The sequence below is a fragment of the Dermochelys coriacea genome, chromosome 6 (genome assembly GCF_009764565.3).
Source record: "Dermochelys coriacea isolate rDerCor1 chromosome 6, rDerCor1.pri.v4, whole genome shotgun sequence".
NCBI classification, from domain to species: domain Eukaryota; kingdom Metazoa; phylum Chordata; order Testudines; family Dermochelyidae; genus Dermochelys; species Dermochelys coriacea.
In genome coordinates, this window is record NC_050073.1 from 101,314,578 (window position 1) to 101,333,597 (window position 19,020).

The 19,020-nt window shown below is 43.2% G+C and overlaps 1 protein-coding gene across 1 annotated transcript in view; it reads right to left on the minus strand.

Annotated features, from left to right (window-relative positions):
- CLMN (calmin) overlaps positions 1–18,525 on the minus strand; it is a 113,179-nt gene extending 94,654 nt beyond the window's left edge. Inside the window, exon 1 of the mRNA XM_038407861.2 lies at positions 17,789–18,525. Coding sequence (XP_038263789.1) covers positions 17,789–17,870 — 82 coding nt within the window. The 5' untranslated portion in view covers positions 17,871–18,525. The remainder of the gene's footprint in view (positions 1–17,788) is intronic.
- Between the last annotated feature and the right edge of the window lie 495 nt (positions 18,526–19,020).

Here is a 19,020-nt window from a genome sequence, read left to right on the forward strand (position 1 = left end):
AAAAAATACCCCAAACTTTCTACACAAAAAAATCTGAGCTTTTTCTTATTAATAATGAGAAATGGCTTGAGTTGGAAGACTTTAACATATTTGTTTCCCCACTAACTGCCTAATTCTTATCTCTACCGACTGAGCTTCACTCTATATTTGTACAGTATGTCCATACTACTGCATGGGAGTAAATATATTGGAAGAGCCACAGCTGAGCCATGCAGAGGAAGGAAGTGGTCCTGCAGGTTACTTATCTGCCGTCACCTTTCCAGCACTACACAATATTCCACACTCAAAGTGTGTAAAATGTGGCAAGCACCTAACTCAGTCCCACAAAAAACACTTTAGCCTCCTGGTTCCCATTTGCGCATCACTAAGCAGAGACAGGCACTTCCCTGCAAACTTCGGTGCCAAGCCCTGAGAAAGGGCCAACGCTTAGCACACACCCCTCTCATCAGCATCTCCCACTGGCTAGCTTAGGAGGCTCCCCACCTAGCATTCTGGCTTTTGTGTATTGCATTCTCAGGTTCCTGTTTCTTCCCATTCATTGTATAGGGAGCCTAGGTGCCTAACTTGGCCTTGTGGATTACAATTAGGGTGACCAGATGTCCTGATGGATAAAAATCAATTACATAAAACACAAAGAAAAGAAAAATCATATTCTTATTTAAATCAGGTTTTCCTTTTTTTTTTTTAACAAAACTATTTAAAATTAAACTTGAAACTATGTTAAGACTTAAACTTAGTATAATTTATTAAAATCAATTATTTTTTAAAAAAAATTAAAGTAAATGTTTGCTGCTGAAGTTTTAAAGAAAGTAAAAACCACTGACCCGGTAGAAGTGACTGCCTAAGTGCTAAAACTGCTCTTAACCGTGGTAGCTTCTTCTGCAGATACAGAGAGAATATTTTCTTAATTTGTTTATTCAAATAGTTCATCTCAATGACTAGTTCATTCAAAGTTAAGAAACTGTTGGAGAGTTGAAAAAACAGGAAAGTTTGATTTCCTCTTCCAGTATATGAATAAAAATGAGGTGTGAGGGGATAAGATCTACTAGTTCTAAAGTCTTGAAGGACATGGTGACCAGAAACTGTTCATTTCAGTAATAACAGATAATACTTCCTTTGTTTAATAAATCAGTTTTAAATGCAAAACAGATTTTGATACACATTTCCTTTTCTTATGTATCCAGCACATTTAAGGATACAAATTGCTGTGTAGACAATCAGGCTCGGGCTGGAGCCTGGGCTCTGGGACCCTCCCCCCTCACAGAGTCCCAGAGCATGGGATCCAGTCCTAGTCTAAATGTCTACACAGCAATTTACAGCCCTGCAGCCCAAGCCCCGCAAACCTGAGTCAGTTGACCTGGGCCAGCCATGGGTGTTTAATTGCTGTCTAGACAAACCCTTGGAGGCCACGGGCCTGCCTCTGCAGAACTTTGTGGGTCCTTGGGGCCTAGCACAAGAAAATGGTCACTCCCAACGGACTGGTTATAAGCTGAGGCACAGACCAGACTCTGTGGATCTGTGATAGTCAGCTAACATCTTCTAACCTTTAAACCACAAAGTGGCTCTTGCAGCTCAGGTGGGAAGGAGAGCCTACCACCTGTTGATAATTTTATCTGATTACCAAATTCAGGTCTGGGCCCTGACATAAGTCCACAACTATTTAAGGCTACCTCCAGATCCACACAGATTTGTTCTCTCTCTCTCTCTCCAGGAAGCTGATGTGCAGTACATGGCCCGCCATATGCACAATGCAACCTGCAAGCCAAAGTTCCTGTGGGTGGCCCACATGAGTATTTTTGTCATGTGTAAATCATCATCACCAGAGTGTAATGTTTTCCAGGCAGCTCTTGAGATGAGGTCTATGGTTGGGATCCTAAGCGGATAATTACTCTACAGAGCAAGATGAAGGCAAACTTGTTTCCTTTGACTCTGCTTGGATAAAGTGGTGCAGAGCTGAAGGAACTTTAGTTTGTTATTATGCTAAGTTTTGGTAAGGAAATGAGAATGTGATAAAACCATCTGAGAGCTGAAATTATAATTATCTTAACCAAGCACCCATCTCTCCAGGTTGCATGGTGGCTGGAGTGATAAGACATAATGGTCCCAGCCCAGTTCCTTGTAAACAGGTGCCTACACCACAATAATGACCTCTGCAATAGGCACTAATTGGCAATTTTAGCATAAAGACCAAGGATTGAATATGCATGGAAAACAACCCACTCCACAGCCAGCTGTAGGACAGCCAGCAAGATATTCTTTGGGTTCACCAGAAAAATCAGAGGACGGTCAAGGACTTCACAGGCCTCAAAGCATAGCAGCTGACGCAGCCAGAACAGCTGAAGCAAAGTCTTTGAATGAATGGATGATATTATTATTATTTCCATTGCTGCACTTGCGGGAGGAATGGACATAATAAATTCCACAAGTTTTAAGAAATTGCAAGAAGAAGGAGTTGGCTACCATGTTTCAAAGCCCCACTCCTTCCCCTGTACACAGAACTCACTGACCCTTCTTTGCAATACAACATATTAGTGCCCATATGTGGCAAATATTTGCTGTTTACTTAGCCATTAGTGAACCTTTCCCTTTCCAGAAGTTTTCTAAATTCCTCCTAGCAGTTCCTTACCTGTGTTACAATTGCAAAAACAGAGGCTTGGGGTGGAGAAACTTCATGATGTTTTAACAAGCAAAGTCTCAAACAAGCAGCCACATCCATGATTTTTATTTCAAGTGTGCAATTCAGTGCTGTCTTAGGACAATGCAGCAGGAGAGCTCTTTTAAATTCTTTTAGTTTTGTGGTTAGTTTTTGTCAAACATTAGGTTTCTGCAGGCTGAATTCTAAACTGAAAACAAATTTTAATCAACATTTACATTGCGTAGTGCAGCTCTGCACGGGTTAGATTCAACCTTCCCTCACTTATGCGACAAATCAATGAAATAAGAGAGTCAAGGGACATCCTTCGAAATAAGTGATGGTTGGCCACCCTGTGTGTCATGGTCACAAAATTTATTTTCCTTGTGTAAACAGACCTTGGACAGATTGCAGAACCCAGCTAATTATTGATTCTGTTAAGGCAGAGCTTCAAATTAAAGTCAATTTCAACTGCACATGTAAAAAGAGTTTTATTAATTGATTTTAAAAAACAAAGATGGAACGAAATGTACTAAAACTGATAATAAGTATCATTTTAAACATTAAGTTGAAGCTTATGATAATTGCATTGTACACCTGAGTGCAGTAGAAATGTACACTTGAGAGAAGAATACATGGTATGTTAAGGGAAATGGTGTTTCCCTAAAATATCCCTTAAAATAAAGCACTGTTCCTTGTTTTTCATGTGGTTTTCCCAAAGGCTGTCACCCTAATGCCACCACATATGCAAGGGTCTCAAAAGTCAGGAGAAACATGGACACTGGCTTTGAAAGTCTCGAGAGCTGGTCCCTCGTGGTCAAGTTGCCAAGTATAGAGGATGTATGCATTGCTATCCCTTCTCTTTAAATACAGGATATCATCCCCAGGACGTGATTATTTCCTGACTTACAGTAATGGAACTGATGCAACCTTGAGATTCTGAAACTACAATATATTTATGATAAGCGACATTTCTACCATCAAGTGAAGCATTACTCAGTAGACATTTAACACTGCTGCCTAGTTATATTAGCAACCAAAACAGGGCACCTCCTTTTGATACACATTTTTTGAAGACAATTAGATCTCCCCTTCCTTTTCATCCTTCTGATAAATGCATAGTATTTGCAAGTTTTGAAAGGCCAGAATTAAACACTTCAAAGCACTGTCTGTCAAAGGAAGAAGAAATTCAGCCTACCAAGCAAAATTCATACTCAATCCTGTCTCAGCCAAGGTCAATAACTATCAACTCCTATAAGGGAACAGAACAAAAACTCTTTTTAACCTTCCAACTTGATGTCCTTCTAAACAAATGTGTTTCAAAAACTGAGAAAAAAGGAAGAGCTCTGCAAGAATCCCAGTGTTTCAAAATGATGCCTTGTCCTGCCATAAGGAAGGGTCTTTTTTAAAGAAAAAAGCAGGAATTAAATATTATTCAATGGAATTCACCATCAAGGACAGGAAATCCCCTGCTGACAGATGGCATTTTAAGAGCAGAGGCCAGATTCTGCTCCTAGTTACACTGCTGTAAATTCCAACTTACTCCACTGAAGCCTCTCGGGATATACAGTAGAATCAGGCCCGGTAAATCCGTGGCCAAAGAGGTGGAACTTTAAGGGCACGAAATGCCCTGCTGGATGGGTGGAATTTTAAGTCTCCAGGAGTTATACTTCAGTTATCAGATAACGTTCTACTAGAAAATAAAAATCTACATTTTGCACCATTCACCGAAATCTCTTAGGAATAACATTTGGTGAAATGCCTTACATCTTCAGCATGTTTACAGATATTAACTAACTAATCCTTACAAAACCTCTATGAGGCAGGAAATAATAATAATCATATTACAGATGGGGAAATTGAGCCAGACAGGTACCCAAGGCCACACAGCAAGTCACAGCAGAGCCTAGACAAGACCCCGAGAAGACTTCCTGACTCCCTTGCTTGTGCTTAATCCACTAGACTCTGCACCATCTCAGAAAGCCAGAGATATTTTGGATATTATTTTAATAGCCTAAGCCAGAGGTACTTAAGTGTTCACTTCCAAAATCTCCTTTTCTCCCTAAAAAAGCCATCACAGGTCAGTGGGTTATCCATCCTTACTGTCCCAGTGTTCTATATGAAGTGGGCAGGGTCTTTTTCATTCAGAGACCCCGTCTACAGAACTGAAGATGTTGAGGTATCTTCAAGCCTGTGACTAAGGAGGCCTCCCTGTTGGAGTCAGTAGAGGCATTGTGGTGAGCCTCATCTTTGTAGTGGCTCTTCTCTTTAAGAAGATTTTTTTCCTGTTTGCCCACTTTGTTTGTCTTGCTACTGTCTCTGGGCACTCAGCCCAATTACATTTAATTTTTGCTCCTTACATTCAGAGTCCCAGATACTATTTCTGAAGTGAGGACTTTATAAATTAATAAATATATAACTTTTATAAATAAAATATTATAACCACAGTTCATGTCAAAAAGAAGGCATTTATAACAAATGCCAATAAAAGCTAGAAAGTGCTGTGTATTAAGGACCATTCTAATGGGGAATCAGTTTTTTAACAGAATTAACCATGCACCAATGGATATTTCTATTTTTAAAAGACTTTGAACAGTGGGGACCTGGTTCTCCTTTCACTCACCCTGATTTTCCATTGGTGTAACCCAACTGATAGTGGAATTACTCCATCTTTACACCAGTGTGAGAGAAGAATTGGGCCCCAAGTATATTCTACCCTCACTCCATATGCAGAACACCCACTGATATCAATAGGGGGTTTCTTTACAGTGACCAAGACGGAAATGACATAGGGTTATAAGTACCCTTCATTGCACAAAATGAATAGAATCCATGCATAAGAGCAGTACCTACACTTTGGTTGCACACACAAAGCTTAATCAAAAGCCCCTTGAAATCAATGGAAGTAGCAGCTGTGATTGAATTGGAGCTGCTCTGTAGTAATTGATGAATACTGTATGTTGACCTGGCCATTGGGATGTTTACTGAATGAATATGTGGTTTTTCTTAATACAGGACCTTAGGGGGAAAACATACATGAAGGATAAGGAATGGCTCAAACTAAGCCATCACTCAGCAACACGAGAGGGTTGTTAAGAGATAGCACCAGGACAGGAAAAGGCCTGCGCACACATAAGGATATTAAAATAACTGGCAAGTTTTAAAAAAAAGCACATTTTCTCAAGAGGGTGGGGCAGTTGTTCAGGGGAACCAGTTGAAGACACTCGACACCCTGCGTTTGAAGGAGCTAGGTTACTACCAGGAGGGGATGGTAAGCCTTTGGGGAAGACAGAAAACCCATGTCAACCGTTGGTTGTTTTCAAATACTTTGTTCTGACTACAAAATAAACCATACTTTGTTTAAGAAGGCTGTCTGATCACTGCAGTCACCGCTAGTCACAGACTCCTGCAAGCAAGAACCATAGGTGCTAGAACTCAGTAAGCATTGTCAGTACAAAGGGTACTGTGACCCAGGGCCTGGTCTAAGAGTGAGAGAACTATGGAATTCTACCACAGCATAATAAAGGCACAAGGCCCAACCCCAGAGGGGGTGCACTCAGACAGACCAGAAAGAGAAAGAAGTACAGCTAGCCTGCAACTGCAACAAGGACATTGAACCAGGCCCACAGTGTCCAAAGTGTCAAAAGTTGAAGAATTTTACTGCCTGGCACAACCACAGGCCTGGTACAGATAAGGGAAATATAATAACCTGGGGCTGAATGCTCAAACAGAGTTAGACTCCTAACTGCCCACCAGACAGGTATTGATCTTGTATTGCTCCTGTGCATAGAATCATAGAATCATAGAATCATAGAATATCAGGGTTGGAAGGGACCCCAGAAGGTCATCTAGTCCAACCCCCTGCTCAAAGCAGGACCAAGTCCCAGTTAAATCATCCCAGCCAGGGCTTTGTCAAGCCTGACCTTAAAAACCTCTAAGGAAGGAGATTCTACCACCTCCCTAGGTAACGCATTCCAGTGTTTCACCACCCTCTTAGTGAAAAAGTTTTTCCTAATATCCAATCTAAACCTCCCCCATTGCAACTTGAGACCATTACTCCTCGTTCTGTCATCTGCTACCATTGAGAACAGTCTAGAGCCATCCTCTTTGAAACCCCCTTTCAGGTAGTTGAAAGCAGCTATCAAATCCCCCCTCATTCTTCTCTTCTGCAGACTAAACAATCCCAGCTCCCTCAGCCTCTCCTCATAAGTCATGTGCTCTAGACCCCTAATCATTTTTGTTGCCCTTCGCTGTACTCTTTCCAATTTATCCACATCCTTCCTGTAGTGTGGGGCCCAAAACTGGACACAGTACTCCAGATGAGGCCTTACCAGTGTCGAATAGAGGGGAACGATCACGTCCCTCGATCTGCTCGCTATGCCCCTACTTATACATCCCAAAATGCCATTGGCCTTCTTGGCAACAAGGGCACACTGCTGACTCATATCCAGCTTCTCGTCCACTGTCACCCCTAGGTCCTTTTCCGCAGAACTGCTGCCGAGCCATTCGGTCCCTAGTCTGTAGCGGTGCATTGGATTCTTCCATCCTAAGTGCAGGACCCTGCATTTATCCTTATTGAACCTCATTAGATTTCTTTTGGCCCAATCCTCCAATTTGTCTAGGTCCTTCTGTATCCTATCCCTCCCCTCCAGCGTATCTACCACTCCTCCCAGTTTAGTATCATCCGCAAATTTGCTGAGAGTGCAATCCACACCATCCTCCAGATCATTTATGAAGATATTGAACAAAACGGGCCCCAGGACCGACCCCTGGGGCACTCCACTTGACACCGGCTGCCAACTAGACATGGAGCCATTGATCACTACCCGTTGAGCCCGACAATCTAGCCAGCTTTCTACCCACCTTATAGTGCATTCATCCAGCCCATACTTCCTTAACTTGCTGACAAGAATGCTGTGGGAGACCGTGTCAAAAGCTTTGCTAAAGTCAAGAAACAATACATCCACTGCTTTCCCTTCATCCACAGAACCAGTAATCTCATCATAAAAGGCGATTAGATTAGTCAGGCATGACCTTCCCTTGGTGAATCCATGCTGACTGTTCCTGATCACTTTCCTCTCCTCTAAGTGCTTCAGGATTGATTCTTTGAGGACCTGCTCCATGATTTTTCCAGGGACTGAGGTGAGGCTGACTGGCCTGTAGTTCCCAGGATCCTCCTTCTTCCCTTTTTTAAAGATGGGCACTACATTAGCCTTTTTCCAGTCATCCGGGACTTCCCCCGTTTGCCACGAGTTTTCAAAGATAATGGCCAAGGGCTCTGCAATCACAGCCACCAATTCCTTCAGCACTCTCGGATGCAATTCGTCCGGCCCCATGGACTTGTGCACGTCCAGCTTTTCTAAATAGTCCCTAACCACCTCTATCTCTACAGAGGGCTGGCCATCTCTTCCCCGTTTTGTGTTGCCCAGCACAGCAGTCTGGGAGCTGACCTTGTTAGTGAAAACAGAGGCAAAAAAAGCATTGAGTACTCAAAGCATATTGAGGCCTCAATGCTACAATCTATCTCAGCAGAGCCCTGTGCCTGTGAAGAACTCCATTGACTTTAACAGAACTCAGAAAGGGCTGATATGTGTTTCAAGTCCCATTGAAATCAGTGAGGGCCCCCACATGTACCAGAGTCCACGCGCCTGGATCAAACTGCAGGACTGCAGCCTGACTAACCAGGAAATTCACCAGAGGCTCCATGTAAAACAGGTGTTCCACCTTACTTTCTTTGTAAATGATACTGAAGAGCAGAAGCGAAGGATCTGCCTGCCAACCTGCTAGTTTGCAAAGTTCCTCCTCCACTCACGTGGTTAATTATGTCAAGATAAAAAATTGGGACAACAATATATATATATATATTTTTGGCAGCTGTCCAGATCTGAGATCCAGGCTATCCACAAACAAGCCACCTTAAAAAGAAAAGTCCCTACCCTGAAATACAAATATTTCAATTTGATCATAATCTTGTGGGGGAGAGGTTATGCAGATATTTTATAAACAAATAGATCTGCAAGACTGCAATATGAAAGGCACAGAAATGAATTCAACATTCTTCAGATCTTATAGAGTCACTAGGTCTTATTATGCTCTGAACTATACTAATATAAATCAGGAGGAATTCCAGAGTTATGCCAGTGAAAAGCCCTGTGAAGCCAGAATCAGGCCCTTAATATTTTTTGTGTATGTCAATATTAGTTCAGCCCAGCTAGCAGCATCCCCTAAGCACTATACTATTTTAATGATTACATCTTGAGTCCTACCATCAAACAGAGTATTGTGTGCAGAGATCGCAATCCCCTTTCAAGTATTATTGATCACATCTTTTCAGGTTCAGCAGGATCTCTGATGGGATTTCTGACTGTGGAATTAGAAATCTCGTCTGCTTCCAGAATTACACCCTCATAATCTCTCATTCTGCAGAAACCCTCACTTTTGCTGTTATGAGCTGCATTGGAAGAGGATGATTAAAGTTGTGACTGTTACTTTAAATCCTCAAACAGAGCTCTAAAATGTAGCTCAGCTGTTTATACAGAAAAATGCAAGAAATTGATGACGTCAAATCCATCCTACAATTCCAGTGATCATTATAGTAACCTGCATTCACTGTATTTAACTGGAGATAGATAAAAATAGAACAGATAAGCAACCATATATAATAAGTCTGTTCCTTATCTAAATGTTCCAGTGACGTCATTTAGCCCACCATCCTTGATACATATGTGACTGCTTATCTCAGAGATGGGCAAACTACGGCCCACAGGCCACCATCCTGCCTGGCCCCTAAGCTCCCGGCCAGGGAGGCTAGACCCTGGCCCCTCCCCTGCCGTCCCTCCGCCCCCGCAGCCTCAGCGCACTGTGCCACCAGCGCTCTGACCCACCGCTCCTGCCGGGCAGCGCGGCTGGCTCCGGCATGGTAAGGGGGCGGGGAGCGGGAGGTCCTGGGGGACAGTCAGGGGACAGTTGGATGGGGGAGAGGTTCTGGGGGGGGGTCAGGGAACAGGGGGGATGGATAGGCGTGGGAGTCCCAGGGGGCCTGTTAGGGTGTGGGGGGTGTGGATAGGGGTCGGGGCAGTCAGGGGACAGGGAGAAAGGGCGGTTGGATAGGCGTGGGAGTCCCAGGGTGCCTGTCGGGGGGGGGGGTGTGGATAGGGGTCAGGGCAGTCAGGGGACGGGGAGAAGGGGTGGTTGGATAGGGGGTGGGCTCGCAGGGAGTGGTTAGAGGCGGGGGTCCCTGGAGGGGACGGTCAGGGGACAAGGAGCAGCGGGGGATGGATGGGGCGGGGATTCTGAGGGGGGCAGTCAGGGATCAGGAAGTGGGAGAGGGCAGATAGGGGGTAGGGCCAGTCTGTTTGGGGAAACACAACCTTCCCGGCCCAGCTCTCCATATAGTTTTGCAACTCCGATGTGGCCTTCGGCCCAAAAAGTTTGCCCACCCCTGAATTATCTGGTATTTTTTTCTCCATAATATGTGAATTTTGAAAATCCATTTGACTTACAAATGAAGCAAAAGATAATATTCTGTGGCTCTTTTTTTCCTCCTATTTCTTCTATCTGTCTTTAACATCTGCCCTATAATAGTATCAGAGGGGTAGTCGTGTTAGTCTGTATCCACAAAAACAACGAGGAGTCCGATGGCATCTTAAAGACTAACAAATGTATTTGGGCATAAGCTTTTGTGGGTAAAAAACCTACTTCTGCATCTGAAGAAGTGGGTTTTTTACACATGAAAGCTTATGCCCAAATAAATGTTAGTCTTTAAGGTGCCACAGGACTCCTCTTTATTTCTATAATAGTAGTAACTTTGATCATCATTGCACATAATCACACTGGTATTTGAAAGGACAATGTTACGTCAAATAAAGCACCAAATTTAGGGGCTTTCCCTTAATTCCAACTGAAAGGATTTTTTAAACGTTCCTTTTTAGTTTGCAAATACAAATACTGTAGAGTTTCTGAACACTTGAGAACATGAAAGCAAAATAACTTCACAGTTGTCTTTAAATGTAATTGAAATTCACTAGTCTGTATTTTCGTCCAAGCTAACTAGAAATGAAAAAAAAAATAGCAGAAAGAGTGACACGTAAATTAGCTTTCTAAATCTGTTTCAATTTTAATATGGTGCTTTGAGTTCTGTAACTACATTTGTTATTAAAAAAATGTGACTTTTAAACTGACATTGTCCTTTTAACTACAACCAAACTACCTAGGTGTGTGACCTCACCAGGTCTCATAAAACAAGTGAGTGGGGTTGGGCCTTGTCAAAATTTGTATGGAAAGTCTACATGGAAAGAAACAGGACATGGTGTTGGTGACCATCATCCGCAGACTATCCTCATGCTTAAAGTTAGGCACATCCTTAAGTACCTTGTGGAACTTGTACATAAGCAGGTGACATTTCTTCTTGTGAATAAATACCGAATCCATGGCCCAGCACAGAAGTTTTACATGTAACTGAATGGAGAATCAGGCCCTCTGTCTTTTGGATTACTTGGAACAAAGAGGTCTTGACTTTGTCAATTCCTGGCTAATGAGTAATTAAACATGCAATCTTACCTTTCTGTTAACTCACACTGCTTACATGTCTCTCATTTTGAGAGACTTCACTCTTTTTAATGCCATAGTTTCCTACATTCCATACAGATATGGTCTTCCTTCATGTTTACTGCTGAAACTATGAAATTGAGGATACAGAGATGTTTACATTAGAGGAATTAATCGGCTAAACTTTATGTTTCCTGCATTCACTTTTTTTTTTAAAAATCTCTCAATTTGGGTCTTTGTCATATATTGTGTTCCACATTTACGCCTTCACAGGTTGAGAGGTGCATCTTAACATTATTATTCCGTACAAAAAACTAAGTTAATTCGCAGTTCTACAGCACTTTTCATCCAAGGTTTCCCATGCACTTTACAAACATTAAGTCCCAGATATCTCGCTCATGTTGCATACTTTACTCTGCAAGCAGTTACTTTGAAATCAGGTTTATTCAATTTGGAAAAGTTGTATCCGTTTGAGATATATTCCTTTTACCTGAAATGCACACTGCTATATCTAGTAATAACTACAAAAAGGCAACTCTTTTTCAAGTGTGACCATTGTAGGTATTATTATACCCAATATACATATTGGTAAACAGAGACAGAGAGATCAACATTTTCAAAAACAATCCACTAATTCTGAAAATCTCTTGTTTTTAGGTGTCTGACTTGGGACACGTATGGCCTCATTATTTAGAAGCACTAAGCATTTGAAGCTAATATTGGCTACAACTGGGGTTGTGGGTGTGCAACACTTCTGAAAAGCAGGTCCTAGGTCTTAAGTTAAGTACCCAAAACATGAGACACCCAAAATTAATGGACACTTGAAAATGTGTCTCTAAATGACTTGCCCAAAATTAGACATTGAGGCCCTGACCCAAAGCCTACTGAAATCAACAGAAAGATTCCCATGAATTTCAATTGGATCAGAACCTGAATCAGTAGCACAGTGAGGAAAAGGACCCATGCATTCAGATTCCGATCCACTCATCTCACAGCTTAACAACAATAGAACTCTACCACCCAGGTATCGAACAGTGTTAAAATCATAAGAAATGAACAGCACAGTTTTCAATAACTGCTATACTACTAACTTCCTAAAGATGCATAAAACCTCTGACTACAGAAGTGTCCTTCTCTACAACTCTAAGTTGGGTATTCTAACTAATGTAGAGAAAGACATGTACAGAATAATATACATTACTCAGACTATTACAGAGCACTGGATCCCAGTCAAAAATATTCTTTCGGGAATTATTTTCTTTCACAGATGTTGCTTCATTCTAGTGAATAAAGCTAGGCAATAAGCACACTCACTCATATGGCCATTTTTGAAAGTGCCTAAACTAACCTTCCTGTTGGGAAGATGTTAAAATATTCATACGTTGTAACAAAATGTTCTTGCTGTTATTGTGATAAAAATAATCTTCTTCTCTTGGCTGAAAATTAATTGTTGAGCGTTCCACCACTTTATGATGTACTCAGATACTCAGATATTCAGTGCATTTTTTCTTTTCTTTTTGGTGTTTAGAGGAATATGCTACAGAGAATTTATGAATTGAGCAAATAGCACAAGGATATAAATATATCAAAGGCACCTAGCTGCATCATTAAAAAAAAAAAAAAAGGAGAGAGACGCTTCAGTGGTTTCTAAGTCAACAAGTCTGGTACTTATTCCCCTTTTTTTCTTTCCCTTAGATTGTCACTCTTCTGAATCTATGCCCTGAAATCACTCTTGGTTCTCTTATCTAAAATGGAAAATGTTCTTGTAGCTTTTAGCAGCATTTACCTGAGATGGCCTTTTACTATCACTTCCTATTCTAAAACATTGAAAATAGGAGTTTTTAATAAAAAGGGAAAGTAAAAACCCATCCACATATGGCCATGTCTAAACATCCAGCGGGCAGTTCCATTTTTAAAACTGGCATTTATTTTCTTAGATACCATATTTCAGTAGTTGCAGTAGTTAGCAGCTTTCACCAATGGCTATGACAGTTTTAATCTTTTAGTAAAAAGGTGAGAATGTTAGCACACTATAATCTACCCCAATCCATTTTTTAATAGAAGTGTTAAGTTATCAGGCCTAATTCTGCTCTCATACCAATATATAAATCGAGAGTAATTATTGGAACCACATCACTGTAGAAAGTTGTGTAAAAGGAGAGCAGATCAATTCCAGTAACTAGCAAGACCTCAGTGCTTAATTTATGCCAGGGCTAAGCCCCAGTATCTCTAGGCTTGGCAGTTCATAGCCCCAGCACCTCCGGGCCTGCTGCATCAGTTATGAAAGTAAAAAAATTGCTTGAGCCCCAGCACCCTTTTCATTACAAATTAAGCACTGCATGGCCTACGAGCAATTTTAACTTACACAGGGATTTTTAACATGTAAATTACATTACAGTTAATTATAAAACCAGAGAGATATAGAGATTCTGATGAAATCATAAACTAAAAGTGCAGAGTTTAGATAGTTTGTGAGATCAAAATTTCACAGTTTAGTTACAACAGAACTACAAAGGTTCAAAATAAAGTTAAATTGCAAGAATTACAGTAGCTATTTCAAAAAAGAAAATAACTCTTCAGCAGTGAAACAGCATGAGAGGGCATTTCAAAATAAGGGCAAAACTCCCACTGACTTCAGTGAAGCCAAGATGGGGCACAAAATATTTCAAATCATTTTTAAGCCTTGCTACAATAAAAGCCTGCATCCCAATGTGAAAAAAGATAGGGCCTACTTAAATAGACAATAGGTGTATCAATACAGATTGAAACAGTGTATCTATTCCACAAATATTTATAAATATTCATAAACTTTAAAATACTGACAGGAGTCTTTATAGATTCTGCAACTGATATAGTACTGGTGCTTTATAAAAATTTTAGATTTGGATAGAACTAATGAGATTTATAAACGGAGGGCCAAATTCTGTTCTCAGACACGTGTAACTGAAATCAACATCTTGCCCTTTAAAAAAAATGTATTCTCAGTTAGAGGCAGCATGTTGCAGTGGATATGGCACTAGACTGAAAGGCAGGAGGCTCAGGTTCTGATCCTCAAAGGTATTTAGGCACCTAACTCCCATTGAAATCAATGGAATGTAGGCACCTAAGTATCTTTGAGAGTCCAAGCCTTGGGCTTTATTCCTGGATCTGCCACTGAGCTCCTGGGTGATGCTGAGCAAGTCTCTTAAACTCTCCGAGTGCCAGGTGCCCCCACATCTGTAAAATGTAGATAATTCTTATTCACTTTTATAAAGTTATATGAGATCTATGATTTAAAAGCAATATATAAGTGCTAGGTATTATTAAAAAAAGAAAAGGAGTACTTGTGGCACCTTAGAGACTAACAAATTTATTTGATCATAAGCTTTCGTGAGCTACAGCTCACTTCATCGGATGCTGTAGCTCACGAAAGCTTATGCTCAAATAAATCTGTTAGTCTCTAAGGTGCCACAAGTACTCCTTTTCTTTTTTGCGAATACAGACTAACACGGCTGCTACTCTGAAACTAGGTATTATTACTTATTCTAGAACTACGCCATTGTATGTATTCTCATCTGATGCCTTTTCCCCCTTTAGTACCTAAGGTAAGACATGTCTTTCAAACACCTTATAGTGGAACATGCAGTGAGATGACAACTAATATTCAGAATTCCTCTTATATTGTAAGAAGGGAATGTGGTTTTTCATGAACTCATGTTATCCAACGGGAATTTGCCCTGCAGGATAGGCTATTCCTCTGCAGGACAAGAGGAATTTTAAGAGAGAGGGCTCTCTAGAACAGTGTGTCTCTGTATCTTTAAGTTTTACAGAGGGTAATGAAGTTCAATTCATTCTTAAACAAATGATTAGGAGGTAAAAAAAAGAAGGAGTGATACATTTTTAATTCATTCTTCTTTTATGGAATCTTCTCCTCAAAAATATACCAGTAAATTATAGGGTAAAATCTTATTGTATATAATCAGTGGATAGTTACAAAATTGGGTAATTTGGGGGACTTTTGAGGAATGGGTTCAGACAGTCCATGTTAATCATCACTGAAAGAGAAATAACCAAGAGTAGGTGAAATACTGCAATTATGTCATAATGAAGGATTGCTAAAACTAGAGAATGACTCAACCACAACCCCTCAAAATTTGAATATGTTCAAAGTCTGAATATTGGGGTGTTCAAGATGCAGATCAACATTTTGTGAAATGAGCTCATCTCTAATTAACATACACCTGCACTTCCACAAATGGACAGCTAACAGAAAAGCTGATTTTGGTCTCTTCCCAGGTAAATTAAATACATTATGTAATAAAACCATCTTCCAGCAAATGCAATGTCCCTTCCAACATGTATTACTTTCATATCATTAGGCATCAACAGCAAGAAATAACGGCCTATAATCCAAGCCTTTTATTTTAATAGGAGATAGAGTTTATACCTCAGTTTAAAGCAAACTGTTGATTAAGATGATCGATAGGTTACATTAAACAAAGCTGTAGCTCACAAAAGCTTATGCTCAAATAAATCTGTTAGTTTCTAAGGTGCCACAAGAACTCCTTTTCTTTTTATTAAACAAATTGTTTTCCTATCCCTGCACACCAGAGCTGCTCTTTATTGTTACATCAGTTCACATTATCTCTGCCAACCATGGGTAATTGGAGAGGGGCAAACATAACTTTGGAGAAAACATTTTATCAGAGCTGTACTATTTAACGGTAATAGTTATATCTCGGTGTAGCTAGTATGTCCTACAGAAAGATAGCAAAAGTATCTGATAGTCAGTATATCAGCTCTGCTTATGCTCATTCAACAGTAGCTCACAAGGGGATATGTCGCCTATTTTAATCAGATGGTAGGCTAAATTCTGTACCGTTACACTAGTGTAAATCTGAAGTGACAGTACTGACTTCAGCTGAGTTACTCCAAATTTTACACAGGGGCAACCGAGCAGAATTTACCCCAAAGCGGGTAAAGCACTTTGAATACACTCCAATTGACGTCAAAGGCAAAGCTCACATGTACCCCAACAATGCAGAATCAGATTTTGTGTTATGATCTCTGGCCTCCCAAAACACAGTGTTGGCTCACTGTTTATTAATAATTATCTAAATGAATGACTTTACATTAAGGTTAGGGCTATCTTTAGCCAGAATTAAAACGAAAGAGCCCCAGAATTCTGTGAGGGTGATTCCCTATGTTATCTTTCTGCAGTTCAGAATGTGAGCCTCTCCTTTTGGGTCTTCATGCCCTGTTTGAAACCTTGGCAGGCTGAGACTTCTAGCCCTCCCCAAAGGAAGAGGACATTAGCCAGCTGTTACTAATGCATCCAATGAAGTGAGCTGTAGCTCACGAAAGCTTATGCTCTAATAAATTTGTTAGTCTCTAAGGTGCCACAAGTCCTCCATTTCTTTTTGCGAATACAGACTAACACAGCTGCTACTCTGAATCCTTCAGGAATGTGACTGGGCAGTGAAGGAGGCACGGCCTGAAAGTAATCACCTACTGTAACACCTCAGAGTAGCAGCCGGGTTAGTCTGTATTCGCAAAAAGAAAAGGAGGACTTGTGGCACCTTAGAGACTAACACATTTATTAGAGCATAAGCTTTCGTGAGCTACAGCTCACTTCATCGGATGCATTAGTAACAGCTGGCTAGTGAGCTGTAGCTCACGAAAGCTTATGCTCTAATAAATTTGTTAGTCTCTAAGGTGCCACAAGTCCTCCTTTTCTTTTTGTAACACCTCAGCAACTTCCCCAGCCCCCTTCCTACCTCTTACACACACTGCCCTTCCTTTCTCACTTGGTTCCTTCCTCTAGTGACAAGCCCGATCGTTTCTGGCTGTGGGTTTTGTCCAGCCTGTCTTTCCTTGAAGGAAAAGGAGTACTGGTGGCACCTTAGAGACGAACAAATTTATTAGAGCATAAGCTTTCCTGAGCTACAGCTCACTTCAAAATGCATCCGATGAAGTGAGCTGTAGCTCACGAAAGCTTATGCTCTAATAAATGTGTTAGTCTCTAAGGTGCCACCAGTACTCCTTTTCTTTTTGCAAATACAGACTAACACGGCTGCTACTCTGAAACCTGTTTCCTTTAAGGAGATCCCTGAATCACAGCGCCAGGCCGAGTGCCCAGTGCATCCTGCTGCACAGACTTCTCCTCCGCCCCCCTTGAGATCTCACGGCCAGGAAGTGCCATACCACGGCCCCCTTTGGCACCGCGCCATTGATCTGCCCTGTCCGAACGTGAAAGTCCGGCACGAACTCATCGTTGCCGGCCCCCCCCCCCAACACAAAGGCTCCTTCTGCAGGTCCCAAGCAAAGCGAGAAAGGAAAGGAAAGAAAACACAAACCCGCCCCCCCCCGGCCCCCGCCCCGCAAGCACTCACCCCTCCCCTCCCCTCCCTGCCCAGCCTCCGAGGGAGCCCAGTGCGCGCCCCGATCCCACGCACAAATGCCACACACACGTTTGCCCCCCGAGCCAGATCAAAGGAGCCGGCGAGGGCAGGGCACGGCCGGAACGGCGCCGGCAGGAGGGAGCGGGGGACGGAACCGGGCTTTTCAAAGCCCCCAGTCGAATCCAGCCGGGAGCACAAGACTCGGGGGGCGCAATATAGGGATAGTTACCTTGGAGGTTTTGCACTCGGATGTCGCTAATCTGCCCGATCAGCTCCTCCCGCTGAAACCAGTCCCACTCGTGCCCTGCCATGGAGGAGCAGGCGGGGTGGGGGCGGACACGGCGCTGCTTGGAAAACGGGGGACCCCCCCCCCCCAAGACACACGCACAGCAACCGGGAGAGAGGAGCGAGCCGCAGGAGAGGCTGGGGGCGGGGGCGCAGCCGGGAGAGAGGCAAGGGGATCAACAAGGCGCTGCGGGGGGCCAGCCGAGCCCCCAGCGCACGGGGGGAGGGGTCCGGGGAGCCCAGCAGAGCCCCCCCCCCCGCCCCCCGCGCGGGACAGGGAAAGGGGAGCCCGGCGCAAGCCCACAGCGGGGGAGGGAGCCCAGCCGCGGCGCCCTCTCCGCCAGGGCCCGGCGGGCGGCTCTGAGCAGCCCGGGGGCCGGATCAAGTGTTCATGGCTGGCGCTGAAGTCGGAGGTCTCCAAGTTGCCTGTTGTGATGCCGCCTGGTGTCGCGGAGCTGACGCAGCCGCAGGTTGGGCGCGGGGGCGGCGGCGGCGGCGGGAAGCCGCCACGCGCCCGGAGAGAGGCACCTGGTTCGGATCGGCTGCAAAGCAAAGCAGGCGCGGTAGACGGGTGTCACAGCAACACCTTCCAGCCCCCACCCCCAAGGGGCTCCCCCCGCCTGGCTGGGCGGCCAGCCCCTACTTAGTAAGGGGCACTAGGAATGAAAAAGGAAGTGAAAGGCCAGGCTCGGGGAGCTGATATGAAACCCTCCCCCCCCTCTCCCCGCAAACACACCCACGATAAATAAACCCCTGCGGGGCATCGCCGACCCGTGCCGACAGGAAGGATCGGGGAGGAGCGAAGGCAGGTAACCCTCCAGCCTGCCGCTGCTGCGCTTCCAGGGCTGCATCGGGCACAGCAGTTACCCAACTGGTCTGGGCCAAAAGGGCTTCTGCGGACATCTCAGGAAAATCCCTTTGCACTGGTCACATGCTGTCTCCTCTCTCCTAAAAACTCTCCTGATCTGTGCCATTTACTGTAAGAACAACGCCCGAGTCTCCACTACATCTCCCCTCCCCCCCCCCCACACACACTCAGACACTCCACCCCCAAAAAGAAAAGGAGGACTTGTGGCACCTTAGAGACTAACACATTTATTAGAGCATAAGCTTTCGTGAGCTACAGCTCGCTTCATCGGATGCATCGGATGCTGTAGCTCACGAAAGCTTATGCTC